Source organism: Balaenoptera physalus, assembly GCF_965194825.1.
Source record: "Balaenoptera physalus genome assembly, chromosome: 14".
Lineage (NCBI taxonomy): Eukaryota > Metazoa > Chordata > Mammalia > Artiodactyla > Balaenopteridae > Balaenoptera > Balaenoptera physalus.
The window spans coordinates 9,585,446-9,600,258 of NC_138893.1; the positions used below are offsets into that span (position 1 = coordinate 9,585,446).

Genomic DNA, 14,813 nt, shown 5'->3' on the forward strand with positions numbered 1-14,813 from the left:
TACGTGTATACCACATTTTGTTTATCATTAGTTGACGGACATTTAAGTTGTTTCCACTTTTTGGCTGTTAACAATTATGCCGCTGTGAACACTCGTATAGGAGATTTTGTGTGAACATGTTTTCAGTGTTTTCAATAGGAGTGGAATTACTGGGTCATATGCCAACTTAACTTTCTGAGAAACTGTCAGACTATTTGAGCATCTGTACCATTTTGTACCCACCAAGCAGTGTCTGAGGGTTCTATGTCCCCACTCCCTCACAGCTGTTATTGTCTTTTTTATTATAGTCATCCTAGTGGGTATGAAGTGGTGTCTTCCGATTTGGATTTTGCATTTTCTTAATAACTGATGTTGATCATCTTTTCATGTGCTTATTGACCATTTGTTTATTTGTGGAGAAATGTCTTTGCAAATCCTTTGCCTATTTTTAATTTGAGTTATTTCTTTTTATTGCTGAGTTTAATGAATCTTGATACTTGATGTGCTTAAAATGGAAAATATTGAAAAATGTGTTTTCTTTCAGGATAAAGTTCTACACAATATCATGTCTATTTTTACATTTATGGGAGCCAATGTGATGCGTCTAGATGATACTTACAGTTTTCAAGTTATTAACAAGACAGTGAAAATGGTAATTCCAGCACTTATGCAGGTAAGCTGTCTTTCCACCATCATTGGTGTTATTTTTCTGATTTTTAAGATTTTTAAGATTTTACATAGCATGAAATTCAAGAAGTGGTAAATACATGACATGAAAAGCCTTTCTCAAATGCTCAGGTATTTGTGCCCCTTAAATTTGAGTGGTGAACCTAAGGAGTAATCTTGGAAACAATGTCTTTTCCAGAAATACCTATAAACATGCCAGGCTGGTTCTGCTGTACTGCCAGGGTATAACTCTATAAGTGCCTGAACATTCCTCTGACAAGTGAATTTACATTTACCGTGTATCTCAGGACATCGCGTCAGTTTGATAAGACCCCTGTGTAGGTCGATGAAATAGGAAGTTTTAGAGCAAATGTGTTAACATACAATTCAACAAACATTTACCAAGCATTCCCTTGAGAGCTCAGTACGCAAAGAGATGAGTGAGACCTGGTCTCTGCCAGACTAGTCTCAGCAAGGAGTGAAGACTTCGAAACTAAAAAGTAGCCTTGAACGTGAATGGGCATGGCTGTCCACTTGCGTTTTCTGTTTACCCCCACTGTTGTCACTGTCTTTCCTCATGCTATTGACCATTTCAGCGATGACCATACCCAGCACCTCCTCCTTTTAATCTTGGTATAAGGTTGGTATTCTCTGTCCAGCAAGTTAGCCACGACAGGAGACGTGTATAAAAAGGAAAATAACGATACGCATTAATATGGTATATGCCAGTGGAATTTGATACACGCTGAAGAGTTCAGAATAGGGGAAGGTCCACGCGGGCCGGGATGATCACACAGACTTGATTAAGAAGTGGACTTTGAATGGGTCTGAAGAGGAGGTAGGATTTGCTCCCTGAAACGGCAGGCAGTCCCGGCCTGGGGATGGTGTGCGCAGTGTGTGTGAGGGATGCGGAGAGCCGAAGCGGGTGGAAGTAGGGGCACCGGGTTAGCCATTCGTGCAGGTGTCTGTTCCTTCATCCTTTCATCCGCTAGGCTGTTATCTTCTCAGCACCCATACCAGATGGTTTGAACTTTATTCTGGAAGCAGCAGGGAGCTGATGGCCTTACCGTGCTCTGCTTTTCAGATTAAACCGTTCTTCTCGAGGCACAACTCAAATCCTGCTTGGTTTTTGCAGGACGGCCCGAGAGCAGCCTTGCTATCAGGGCCCGTCCTTGGCATCTGCCATCTAGTGCCGCCTGTTACCTTTTCACAGGTGTATTGTGTCTCGTGGAGATGATACATCTCCTTTGGGGAAGTGCTCACGCCTTGCACTTTGTAGTCCCCTCGGGGCCACAGAGTGCCGAGGACGTAATCTGTGTACTCCTTGAATACTTACCGATTGGTCTCTGATTATTAGAACTCCTTTGACAACTTTTTGGGGGCACATCTGAAGGCCTTTCCGTGTCTACTTATAGCTTGTCTCGCGGAGGGTTATTTGCTTCTACTCACTGCCCCTGCTTGCTGCCCTGCAGTCTGACGGTGGCACCTCTGCAGAAGTCACGAGGAGCGTGGAGGACATCGTGGTCAAGATCATTAACGTGTTCGTGGACGCGCTGCCCCACGTGCCCGAGCACAGGCGTCTGCCTGTCCTCGTCCAGCTTGTGGACACACTGGGCGCAGAGAGATTTCTCTGGGTTCTCCTCCTCCTGCTCTTTGAACAGTATGTCACTAAAACCGCGCTGGTGGCTGCCTTCGGAGAAAAGGTCAGAGCGTAGGGCGCGGTGACAAGAAAAAACGGGTGGTGTTTCACACAGATTTTGTGTCACTTTCCACTTGAAACGTGGGGCTGGTGATGCTTAGTGTGCGTTACTTAACAGTGTGTGCTCAGAAGGGCTTTTAAAGGTGTTTCTAGCATTCTCTGAAATCGCTTCCAGAGCCCGAGGCACGGAATACCCTCAGGAGCAACAGGGCTTCTCCTGAGGGTGACTTGACTTGTCTAAGAAACTAGGCTGGTGCCGTGCTGGGTGGGTGTATTTTAATTAAGCCCCAAAGAGTACAGCTGTACAGGAATTAAACTGTCTCTCTTGAACATGGTTTTGAAGGCATTTTAGGGGGCAGGGGAGGAAGGTCGGTGTCACTGAAGTCAGTGAGATGCAGGTGACAGTTTTGAAGAGCCCTGTTTTGAAGAGAGATGAGGGCAGAAGTTACACGTCCAGGGCTGTTTTTAAATGGCTTCTTAGACGTGGGATCCAGGAATAGATCTAGAACCTACTCCAAGTAAAGTAGTATGTTCATTTCTGCCAGATATCATAATGCAGTGTATTCTGGAATTATGCCTCATAATTCTCATAAATTGGCTTTTTTATGTAAGAAGCTCAGCACCTGATTCCTCTGGTCATACACGTGACCATAAGGAACAGCGTGGAGTGGCTTTGTATGCTAAGAAGTACTTTTAAAACATTTCCCTTATTTGTACTTACTAAGTAACATAAATTTGAGAGGTACAGTTTATTACCTATTTCTCTCCCCTACACAGGATGCTATTTTAGAGGCAGACACTGAATTTTGGATTTCAGTCTGTTGTGAATTTAGTGTCCAGCATCAGATCCAAAGCTTGATGAATATCCTTGAGTACTTAATGAAGCTGCCAGAGGAAAAAGAAGGTGGGCGTTAAGTCTGATGTTAATTACTGTTTAATCTGGAAGCTTGAGAGAGGCAGGAGGTAATGCAGCTTGTCTTCAGAACCCATGGTGCGTCTTTAGAAGGATTTTTTTAAGTAAGTTAGTAATTTTTATTCGAGTATACGGTTGTTACCTTCTCCAATGTTTATGGAAAACAGTGAGCAGGATTTCTGCTTGCCGTTCCTCACACGTTGGCTTTCAGGCCTCTGTGCCTCTGCGCTGATGTGTGGGCTGTGGCGTGTTCCAAGCGTCTGGGATGAATTGACGGTGAAGTGACAGCAAGTTAGCAGCATCTTATTAGCTGTATCTTAGTTTCCCATTAAAATGTGAAGCCTTTTTTTTTTTTCTGTCCGCACCGTGCGGCTTGAGGGATCTTAGTTCCCCAACCAGGGATTGAACCTGGGCCATGGCAGTGAAAGCGCAGAGTCCTAACCACTGGCCCGCCAGGGAGTTCCCGTGAAGACCTTTATAAGAAGAAAAACAAAACAGGTACCACGGCAGTGGTAACTAAATATGAAAATTTTACCACGTAGGGGTCTTGAAGGAAATTCCGCTCATTGCAGCACCGATGAGGTTGGCTTAAGAAAGGGCTGACGGGGCTTCCCTGGTGGCGCAGTGGTTGAGAATCTGCCTGCCAATGCAGGGGACACGGGTTCGAGCCCTGGTCTGGGAGGATCCCACATGCCACGGAGCAACTGGGCCCGTGAGCCACAATTACTGAGCCTGCGCGTCTGGAGCCTGTGCTCCGCAACAAGAGAGGCCGCGACGGTGAGAGGCCCGCGCACCGCGATGAAGAGTGGTCCCCACTTGCCGCAGCTGGAGAAAGCCCTCGCACAGAAACGAAGACCCAACACAGCCATAAATAAATAAATAAATAAATAAAAGAACGTGAATTTCTTTAAAAAAAAAAAAAGAAAGGGCTGACGTGTTGACTGTTCTTAGTTCTCTGCCCTTTGGAGCAGAACAGTGAGGTACATTAGAAAGAAGGGTCTGAAGACTCCTCAGGGACTGCTGTCTGGGTGACCGGCCGTTTACCTTGCCTGCCCTGCTTGGCCGGGTTTGGGAGGGGCAGAGCTGGGAGGCGCCGGTGAGCCGTGTGTGGTGACGTGCGGAGGACGAAGCCTTCATTCAAGTCGCTCTCTAGGATGGTGGTTTTTAAGGGGCCCATCACGGACCCACAGCCATGGCACCCCAGCCCCTTTCGTATTTGATACATTTGAATGTGGGATTCTACAGTTTTAGGACAGACACCTGCAGCTTTTAGAGTTAAATGTTGAAGGCAAGGGATGACCCCCCCTTTAGTCTGTTGTGGGCCATCAAAGTAAATGTCTCTGCAGCTTCGGAAATGGGGCATGGAGCCAGTTTAGACTCCTTTTGCAGTATCTTTGTCTTCTATTTGTTTGTCTGAGTTACCTTGTTTTTTGGTTGGTTTTGTCTTACATACTCTATTCTCAGGGCTGTTTGGGTACTTTCTTGGTAAATATACTCCTATCTTTCACTGGTTTAGAAGAGGAAAAACTGGGTATAACAAATTATATATACACATGCATATGTATAATAATATACATATCGTATATTATGTGTATAACAGAGTAACAAATTTCTCTCTAAAAATTGTATCCATTTACCCTGCTCATTATGTCTGTATCTAAATACCAAAGAATCAGGTCGAAGATGAGTGAGGTCACTTGTTTTGTTGCTCTTTTTCAGAAACCCTTCCCACATCAGTATCTTACAAGAGTGACTCACAAGAAGAAATGCTACAGGTTTTTAACATAGACGCTCACACCAGCAAGCAACTGCGGCATTTTAAATTTTTGTCAGTGTCCTTCATGTCTCAGCTCCTGGCTTCCAATAATTTTATCAGAAAGGTGAGATGTTCTTTAAATGTGTTTGCTTTTTCTGAAGGAACTGTGTTTTAGGCTAGGAAAAACAGCTTGGCAAGTCTCTCATGAAAACGTGAGGCATGCCTGTAATAGAAACAGACAGTGCTGTTCACCTCAACATGAACACCTGTTGGGCACGATCTACTAAGATTGTATATACGTAAACCCTGTGGCTCAGCAGTTCTGTTCTCAAGTGGTATATACCTGCAGAAGTGTGTGAACATGTGCACTGAAAGACATCGACAAGAATCTTTGTGGTAGCATTGTTCATGGTGCCCAGAACTGGCCACAACCCAAGTGTCCATCATCAGTGGAGTGGACAGAGCGTCTCGTCATAGCTGGACGTGGGTGAACCTCAGGGACACACGGCCATCTGGTGACTCTCATCAGCATAATATCAAAGGAGAGAAGGCAGACACAAAGGAATGCATCCTGTGATTCCGGTTGTATGAAGTTCAGAAACAGGCAAAACACACCTGTGGTTTTAGACATAACGACAGTGTCTATCTTTGGGAAGGAGGAAAGGGCAGGGTCAAGTAGGGGAGGGATTCTGAGGTGCTGATAACATGCTGTTTCTTTACCCAAATATAGTGAGCTCTACACACATGATTTGTGCACCTTTCTGCTTGTGTGCTAAACTTTAAACTAGAGAGAAAGAAGGAAATACAGAAACAAAATGAAGAAATAAAGAAACAAAGGAGGATCCAGGGTCATGACCAGGAACATAAGAATGGCTGAGCATTCAAATATCTGTATTCTGTTTCTGTTATAACGCATGAACAGATCCAGGGGGAAACCTATGATCATTGAAATATTTAGAGAAAGAATTTAGTGAATCCAGTGCTTATTCGTGATTTCAGAAAAATAATCCTTACCATTGTGAGATGGACAGAACTCCTCAGCCTGATAAAGACATCCGTCAGAAGCCTGTGGTTTACAGCACACTTCATGATGAGACATTAACATGTGCCTGTTAAAGTCTGGAACAAAGGTGCCCTCTGTCAGTATTCCTACTCAGCAAAAGAAATGAAGTGTAAGAATCAGAAAAAAAGAGAATTGATGAGCTTGTAGAACTGGTAGTTAGCTCAGCAAGCTCACTTGAGAGTGATCAGTGTAGACACTGCTCTGTGTCAAGCAGGCTTGCTGAGGATGGTGGTGCTTCCCAAGCACGTGGGTGGGTCAGTGTGACTGGACACCAGGCGGACACACCCACGCGATGTAAGACACGTGCTCCATGGCTGGTAGCACCACATGGCAGTGGGGAGAGAAAAATGTCCAAGAGCCAGAGCTGGCACGGTTTGTTTTCCAAGTGGGGGGAAGAAAGACTGATCTCATATATAAACAAAAGACAGTTTTAGGTGGCTTAAAAACTTCAGTGTGAAAAGAAGTACTTAGCATTTTGAGAAGAAAACCAAGGGAAAAACATCGTTGTAACTGGAGGGTGGAAAAGAATTTCTTAAGAACTTCAACCAAAAGCCACCATAAACAAAATGAAAAGAAAGCCACAGACTAAAAGAAGGGTATTGCTGTTTATAAATCAAGAAGCGTCCGTTTCTGTTAGAACAACTGGCCAAGAATAGGAATTCACTGAAGAGGAATCACAAATGGCCAATGTGATGAAACAACCTCCCTAGTAAGAAGGAAAATTCAGATTATAGAGGATACCACCATGATGTTATCAAACTGGCAGGAAGTTTGAAGTTGTTAATACAAGAAGTGGCAAGGCTGGGGGGACACGGTCATTTGTGTACAGTGATGGGTAGCAGGAGGCGGTACAGCCACTTCAGAAAGTGCGGGCCAGTGTCCATTCAAAGTGAAGATGCTCACCCCTGCCATCTAGCAGTTCCCGTTCTCTACGAAAACTTGCCTGGATGCTCAAGGAGAAAGGTTCTTTTTTAGCACTGTTACTAAAGGGGGAAGAAAAGGGCCATAAAACTAAATATCTACCAAGAGAGGTGAGTGAATAAATAAGTCGTGGTACATGGAGAGGAATACTGTGTGCAGTTAAAACGAATGAACTAGAACAACGTAAGTCACCATAGATCTCAAAAATCTAATGTAATCAACAAAGCGTGTTGCCGGCTGATACGTACTCTGGTAACATTCAGCCGCAGATTCAAGTCTGTGGGGCTTGGGGTGGAAGGAGATTGGGATTAGGGAATGATACAGAGGGGACTACAGCTGTATCCTTAAGTTTAACATCTTAAAATTAGATATGGGCTAACGAAAGATTAGCATTTCAGGAAACTAATAGGTGTTAATCGCTTGCTGTATTTTTCTGAATCTTTGTAGTACTTTACAGATAGTATGAATATCTATAGAATGTAATCAAAATAAGTGAAAAGACTAATTAAATTAGGGGAAATGGAGTTATCACAGTATGACAGGGGTGATCTGGACCTGATTAAATTGTAATGTCAGAAAACACTGGGGAGTGAGTTGGTCGGTCTCCGATGTTTCATTGCACTTCAAATGATTTTTCATCATCGGCTGTCATACTGTTCTAATGACGCCTTCTTTAAAAATTAGGTAGTTGAAAGTGGCGGTCCTAAGGTGTTGACAGGCCTTGAACAGAGGTATGTTACCTTTTTAAAAATTTGTATTTGGAAATAATTTCAAACTTTTAATCAGAAAGCTGGAAGAAGAGTATGCAAGACTCTCTCATGCGTCTCCTGTGTTTCAGGTTGCTAGAAATGGTTCTTGGCTACATAAATGCTGTAGCACAGTCCATGGAGAGAAACGCAGACAAGCTCACTGGGAAGTTCTGGCGAGCGCTCCTCAGTAAAGCTTATGACATGCTGGACAAGGTGGGTGTTTATTTCTCCCTGTGTTCTGTGTTTTGTTGCTGTTCTATGTCATCGTAAAGTTATTTAACAGAAAGTTTTACTTTAAGGGTAAACTTAGCAATAGCTTAACAGAAAGCAGCCCAGATTTTTCTTGGAAAAGAATCTCTTGATGACTGGAGATCATTTTATCAGGAAAACAGTTGTTTCCCTACCAACTGTGAGAACATGTGCCTCAATAAATATGATGCTTTAAATACTGATTCATGTCCTGCTATATAATGTTCGCTTTATTCAAGTGGAATAAAAGATAGCTATTCAGTGGAGTTTGTAGTTCACCAGTAAAATCAGTGGCCAAGACTGCTGTTGCAGATCCAGCTGAGGCGCTTAGCTGCGTGGCGCTGAGCAGTTCATAGTGTGAGCATCCTTTTGTCGTTGTTGTTGTTTGTTTGATCAATGTGGTTAGTAATGCCTCCCTAAAGGGTTAGTGCAACAACTAGATAGTGAGGGAAAATGCCTCGCACCTAGAAGGTGTGCAGCGAATGGAAGTCTGTCTTAAATCAGTCACCCTCCCTTTTGTATTTTTTATTTTCCTTTTTTGTTAAATGTAAAACTGCTGTGTAGGTCAATGGCTTGCTGCCCACAGAAACCTTCATCCCTGTGATCAGAGGGCTGCTGGAGAACCCACTGCCGTCTGTTCGCCGGAAAGCTTTGGATCTTTTGAACAACAAACTACAGCAGAAAACCTCCTGGAAGAAGAAAATTGTAAGTGAAGACTGTGCTACAGACCCATTTCCCATTCTTGGCTTTATCAGAGCTGCATTTAACTCCTTGAAGTTTCTCCAGTGGTACAATTTAAATAAGTATATTATTATCCAAATACAATGCTGTGATGCATGTGTGTTTAAAATGTGATGCTAATTCTGATAGGAGCACGTATATACGTGTTATAAGAGCTCTTAGAGTGGAATTGCAGCCTAGTAGTATTCTTGCTTAATATGGACCATATGTTGCCTTAACTTTAGCACGATTCTAATCCTCTTTCACTCCACATGGGTAAGGTGCTTTATATAAATACAGAATTGGTCACAAGCACATGCGTCCATTTATTGGTAAATAAAGCAGATGGAGAAAAGGTCGCTTGTGTTTAATCATGTGGCGTAGGACGTCTTGGTCTGATCTCCATTTAGGCAGTCTCAAGCAGTAAACATGGAGAAAAGGACTAGCATTTTGTTTGTAGCTTTAATTATTTGGGAAGTTTGGCTCTTTTTCAGGTTTCCCATTTCCTGGAACTGGTCCCAGTCCTTGTGGCCATGGTGAAGCATAAAAGAAAGACATTAGAAGAACAACCAATAAACAGACAGACAGCTTTATACACCTTGAAGCTTTTATGCAAGAATTTTGGTGCAGAAAATCCAGAGCCTTTTGTCCCTGTGCTGAACACTGCCGTGAGGCTGATTGCTCTAGGAACAAAGGAGGAGAAGAACGTCCTGGGGGGTGCCCTGCTGTGTGTGGCCGAGGTGGTCTCCACGCTGGAAGCCTTGGCCATCCCTCAGCTCCCCAGGTATGTCGAGGGGACCTGACACAAGACCACCGCACGAGGTTTCTGGTATCAGCTGGAAAATAAAACCTTAGTGACTTTTTCCTGACTGTCAGTAGAAGTTTCATAAAATTAGATTTGTTAGAGAAGTGACCTTTTCTTCAAACTGGAAAATAATAACATTCTCGTTTACCTGATGTGTATTGTCCCCCAGTTTTTGCTCCCCTTTGACCAGCGTTCCTAGGAAGCAGTAGGTGACAACACTGCTTCGTAGAGGGGCCCAGCCGGTTGGGCCACAGTTGCCAGGTGCTGGCCGCGCCAGAAGTGGCCGCTCCTGGCTCTCTCGTTGGCTCTGGTGTTTGCCAGCGTGCAGCCTCGCCAGCTTGCCAGGGTTACGCAGCCTGTCAGAGCTTTGCCGTCTACAAACCGAGGCAGCACCAACCTCACAGGATGCCCGTGCGGCAGTGCGTGTGGGGCTTTTTTGCCCGACACACAGCAAGTGTTAAACTGAAAGGTGGTGTTATTATTTAAGGTGATGCTGGGTCAGTACTGCGGGCACTGGGAGAGCTCTTGCTCTCGGTCACATAAACCGTGTAGACGTTTTGTGGGACGTCAGAGATGTAACGGGCATGGTTATTTGGATTTTTTCAGAGTGACTTCTGCTCCGTTCTCTGTTCTCTACTTCTGCTTAAAGTTCCTCTGAAGCTTGTGCCCTTTCTTTCCAGCCTGATGCCACCCTTGCTGACAGCCATAAGGAGCACCTGCGACCTGGTCTCGGGCGAGGTCTACCTGCTCAGCGCCCTGGCGGCCCTGCAGAAGGTGGTTGAGACCTTGCCGCACTTCATCAGCCCCTACCTGGAAGGTGTCTTGTTGCAGGTGAGCTGGTGACCACAGGGGGGAAAGGGGAAAGCTTACAGATCTGATCATTTTATTCGTGCTTGATGTTTTTCGTTTGGCAGGAAGATTCTTATTTCTGAAAAGAGGTGCTTGTTTTTAGTGAATGTGTCCCTTTGTCACTGCCATCATCCCTCCTGTTCAGTCGTGACGTTGGTATGGGTGTCACTTTGTCATGAGGCTCTTCTCTTTTTGACTTTGCAGGATGTATTTTATTGCTTTTCCCCCCCATGAGCTCCTTGGCCTTGGTCTGGTAGAGCTTCTTGTAGAAACAGGCATGCCCACTTAGTTCCTCACGTGAAGGTTTCTTAACCCTAAGGCGTCTGTCAGAGCGGAATGCCTGTGTTGCAGTCCAGACGGCGGGCTAGTGGCGTTTCCAACGGAATGCAAATGCCCGAGAGTGGCCTCCCGCCCCACCCCATGCTGTTGCATTGATCACTGGCCATTTATGAGGTTAGGAGCCTTAAGTGCCGTGACGCAGATGACTTAACCGATGCACATACTCTCCAGCCAGGCCTTGAAGGCAGACTTCTTATAGAAAGGGACCTCTGCATCTGAGGAGGTTTCTAGATTCTTTAGCAAAGAAGAACGTGACTCTGTCCTCATGGTCCCCGGACTCCTGTTCTCTAAGATCGTCGTTCTGAGTGCTCTGTGTCCTGCCTTCCGCCATCTGCCTGCATCCCTGACTCCCTCTTGGAAAGAGGCATCGGTCCATTTTTATCTATTTAATACTACAAATAAATATTTATTTTTATTCCTTTTATTTTAACATCCGGGGTTGGCATTGACAGGAACGCTGCGTTGATGGTAAGTGCGCTGAGCTTTCCCAGGCAGCAGCGTTTGGACGGCCTTCTCCGTCCTTACCAGGACTTCCTGTCGGTGTGCAGACAGGTGCTCCCGGCGAGGACCCGCGGTGGCCTTGATCGTTGTTGTTACATCCCTACAGGTGATTCACTTGGAGAAAATCACTAGTGAAATCGGTCCTGCCTCCCAGGCTAATGTCCATCTCACGTCCCTTAAAAAGACCCTGGCTACCACGCTGTCACCCCGAGTCTTACTGCCAGCCATCAACAAGACATACAAGCAGATTGAGAAGAACTGGAAGGTTAGACTGTACTGGGTATTAGACTTTGGAGGAGGGAGATGTGGTACTGAAATGTTTAGATTTTCACTTAAAGAAGAATGTGGTGGTTTAGTTCCATTATAAATGCATTAATGAACTAGAGGAATATTAACAATTGGCGTGTCTCTTGACTGTGTTTTCAGAATCTCATGGGCCCGTTTATGAGCATCTTGCGCGAGCATATTGGGGTGATGAGGAAGGAGGAGGTCGCCTCCGACCAGCCCCAGCTCACCACGTTCTTCCTGGAGGCCCTGGACTTCCGCGCCCAGCACTCTGAGGTAGGCGTGTTTCTCCCCCCACCCCCCATCCTAAACTTCTCACCTAACTCAGACCTGTTGTACTTGCCAAAGTTAGAGCTAGATGTCACTACTCTGGCTAATAAATCAGCTCTTCTGGTTTCAGAATGATCTGGAGGAAATTGGAAAAACGGAAAATTACATCATTGACTGTCTCATGGCCATGGTTGTAAAACTTTCTGAGGTCACATTCAGGCCCCTGTTCTTCAAGGTGAGCTCTTTTCCTCTACTTCTCCTTTTACTCACATATCAGTTACAAGATCTGAAGAAGAAACTAATGCTACTTTGTCTTTTTAGCTGTTTGATTGGGCTAAAACAGAGGACGCCCCAAAGGACAGACTGTTGACATTTTACAACTTGGCAGATTGCATTGCTGAAAAACTGAAAGGGCTTTTTACCCTGTTTGCTGGCCACTTAGTGAAGCCTTTCGCTGACACCTTGAACCAGGTGAACATCTCCAAAACGGGTAGGTAGCTGACTCCAGGTCAGTTGGCACACTTGCTCTGTGAACCTTACGTGAGATACAGTAAGTATAAGGAAGGTGAATTCTTTATAGTCAGTTGTCAGACACTGAAGTGTTTTAGCATGTTATTAATTAACTGACTCACTTGCGAGGAAGAATAAATGGGCAGTCCTGTGTTATTGGAAGTAACTCTAAAACATTAAGATTGGTTTATTCTTTAATGCTAATAAGCAGTCCAATTACCAAACTAAGCAATCTTAATAACCAAGAATCTTAACTCTGAAAGAACAAATCACCCCCCCGAGAGACCGTCCGTTTAATTTGTGCTCTGCCTTCGTCCTGACTGTGATTTCTGGATCATTTTAGAAATAACCTTCTGGTTATAGTTCTGTTAATAGCGATTTGAAGTTAAACATTGGAGATTAAGTTGTGAAATTCAGCTTGTTGTTTTTGTTTCCATTTTTTCTCTCCCCTATCTACAGATGAAGCGTTTTTTGACTCTGAAAATGACCCTGAAAAGTGCTGCTTGCTACTGCAGTTTATTCTGAACTGTTTATATAAAATCTTCCTCTTTGACACCCAGCATTTTCTGAGTAAAGAGAGAGCAGAAGCCTTGATGATGCCCCTGGTGGACCAGGTAACCAGTGGAATCATCTTCTGTTAAAAGACAAGGAAGCCATCAGTGTTACATGCCTGCAGGGTTTATATCGACTAGAACCACAGTTTGCTGGTGTTTTTTTCCTTTTCATGAAGTTTTTATTTCAAAATTGATTTCTCATTTTTCATGGATGTATTAATAACTTATCTTTGTAGTGGCATTTACCGAGTTTTACTTTAAATTTTTTCAAATAAGAGGTATGATGTAAGGTGTATTAGTTAAGTTTTTAATTCTTAATAACTGGGTTCATTGAGAATGTGTCAGGATCTGGCTGCCCTCCTCTCAGAGGTTCTGCAGGGGGAAAGGGATGTTGCTAAGGGCGGTGATTCCATTTGAGTTCTTAGAAGGTAGTTAAATTTGCGCGCTCTCTCTCTCTCTCTCGAGCAAACAGTACCTGGTTTTTGAGAATAAACAGCACCTTGGGTTTTGAGCCTGCTGATATCAGGAAGGGTAGTAAAGTACTATATACATTGAGTATTTTCTCAAACAGCAATGAGACCCATTGCTCAGTCCTTGTCTCACTGTTAACAGCTGGAAAACAGGCTTGGAGGAGAAGAGAAGTTCCAGGAACGGGTGACAAAGCACCTGATCCCGTGCCTTGCACAGTTCTCGGTGGCCATGGCAGACGACTCGCTTTGGAAACCACTCAACTACCAGATCCTGCTGAAGATGAGGGACTCCTCACCCAAGGTTAGGAGCCGCAGTGCCAGCGGGGACGCTGTGCACTCTCCCTGGGGCCTCACCGGTCTGCACTGCTGCATGTCTTCTAGCACCAGGGTCCAGCTGTGTCAGGCCGAAGGTTGAGCTGAGAAACCTGGTTTTCACTTACAGGCCATTTATAAATAATGGCAGTCCTCCCCCAGCCCCATGGTGTGCTAGACACGAGCACTAAAATACTTTACACTTTTAAATATTGAAAAGACTTGAATTCCTCATGTTTCTTATGCACCATTTAAATGTCAGTGTGCTCCCAGAGACAGCATGCTTTGTCTACAGAACATTCCTTTGAGTTAGAGCAGAGTATTATCCCTGTTGTGTATCGATCTCAGGCTTAGGACTTGGTGGAGTAACGCACGGTAAGGGCTAGCGGTTGATGCCCATTAACGCGGCGGGGGGGGGGGGGGGGATGAGCGGAAGTTTGGAAGTTTTCAAACTGTTCTAGCAATGAATCGCCATTCCTCAAGCTAATTATCACACTAGAACCTCAGTGGATGAAACAGACTGAAGCAGAATTTTGTTAATAAATTTATTAGTTGAAATTCACAGCATTTCTTTATTAGGAAGTATGAAAACAATGAGGCTGTTTCGAAGAACCCCCAAATTTTATTTTATTCTATTTTTTTTTCAGATTAATGTTTTTATTACTTTAATTTTTCTAGTTCAGTTTCCTTTTTACACATGAAAGGATCGAAGTGCCCAAGGTTTTCTTTTTCTAGGTTGGCTTGAAAGATCCTGGAAGTAAAATGTAATTAACAAAATATATTTTTCTTCTTCTTATGCTAATTCTTCTTCACAGATGTATGGATGGGAACCCCCAAATTTTAAATTGTAGGATCTTACAAAGTTGCAGCATTAAATTTGTTTTGTAATATGTTGTTTTGATTGTACAATATCAAGAAAATCCTGATTGAACACAGGCAGTAACAAACGTTTTTTCAACAACTCACTTTGCTCTATCCATATATTCTTTACCAGAATAACCCAAAACCAGAAAGAAGACTAACATAGCTTTTGTTTCAAAGTGAATCACTAACAAAACAAACAACTGGTTGCATTCCTTGTCCTAGACAAGTCATGTGAGCAACACTCCCATCTTTAAGTTCCAAAACTAGGACATTTATGACACAATGAGCGTGTTTTTCAGTCAGGCTGGGGTGAGGGTGCGGCCAGAGCCGGCGCCTGGC

At 44.1% G+C, this 14,813-nt stretch overlaps 1 protein-coding gene across 4 annotated transcripts in view; it reads left to right on the top strand.

Annotated features, from left to right (window-relative positions):
* The window catches only part of HEATR1 (HEAT repeat containing 1), a 70,876-nt gene that overhangs the window by 31,435 nt on the left and 24,628 nt on the right, over positions 1–14,813 (top strand). For all 4 annotated transcript variants that reach the window (XM_082425658.1, XM_082425657.1, XM_082425655.1 and 1 more), the window contains exons 29-43: positions 524–652; positions 2,118–2,348; positions 3,122–3,248; positions 4,977–5,137; positions 7,682–7,728; positions 7,836–7,959; positions 8,560–8,700; positions 9,210–9,499; positions 10,201–10,351; positions 11,316–11,474; positions 11,636–11,770; positions 11,895–11,999; positions 12,086–12,254; positions 12,734–12,888; positions 13,441–13,599. In XM_082425658.1, the coding sequence (XP_082281784.1) occupies positions 524–652; positions 2,118–2,348; positions 3,122–3,248; positions 4,977–5,137; positions 7,682–7,728; positions 7,836–7,959; positions 8,560–8,700; positions 9,210–9,499; positions 10,201–10,351; positions 11,316–11,474; positions 11,636–11,770; positions 11,895–11,999; positions 12,086–12,254; positions 12,734–12,888; positions 13,441–13,599 (2,283 nt within the window). The remainder of the gene's footprint in view (positions 1–523; positions 653–2,117; positions 2,349–3,121; positions 3,249–4,976; positions 5,138–7,681; positions 7,729–7,835; positions 7,960–8,559; positions 8,701–9,209; positions 9,500–10,200; positions 10,352–11,315; positions 11,475–11,635; positions 11,771–11,894; positions 12,000–12,085; positions 12,255–12,733; positions 12,889–13,440; positions 13,600–14,813) is intronic.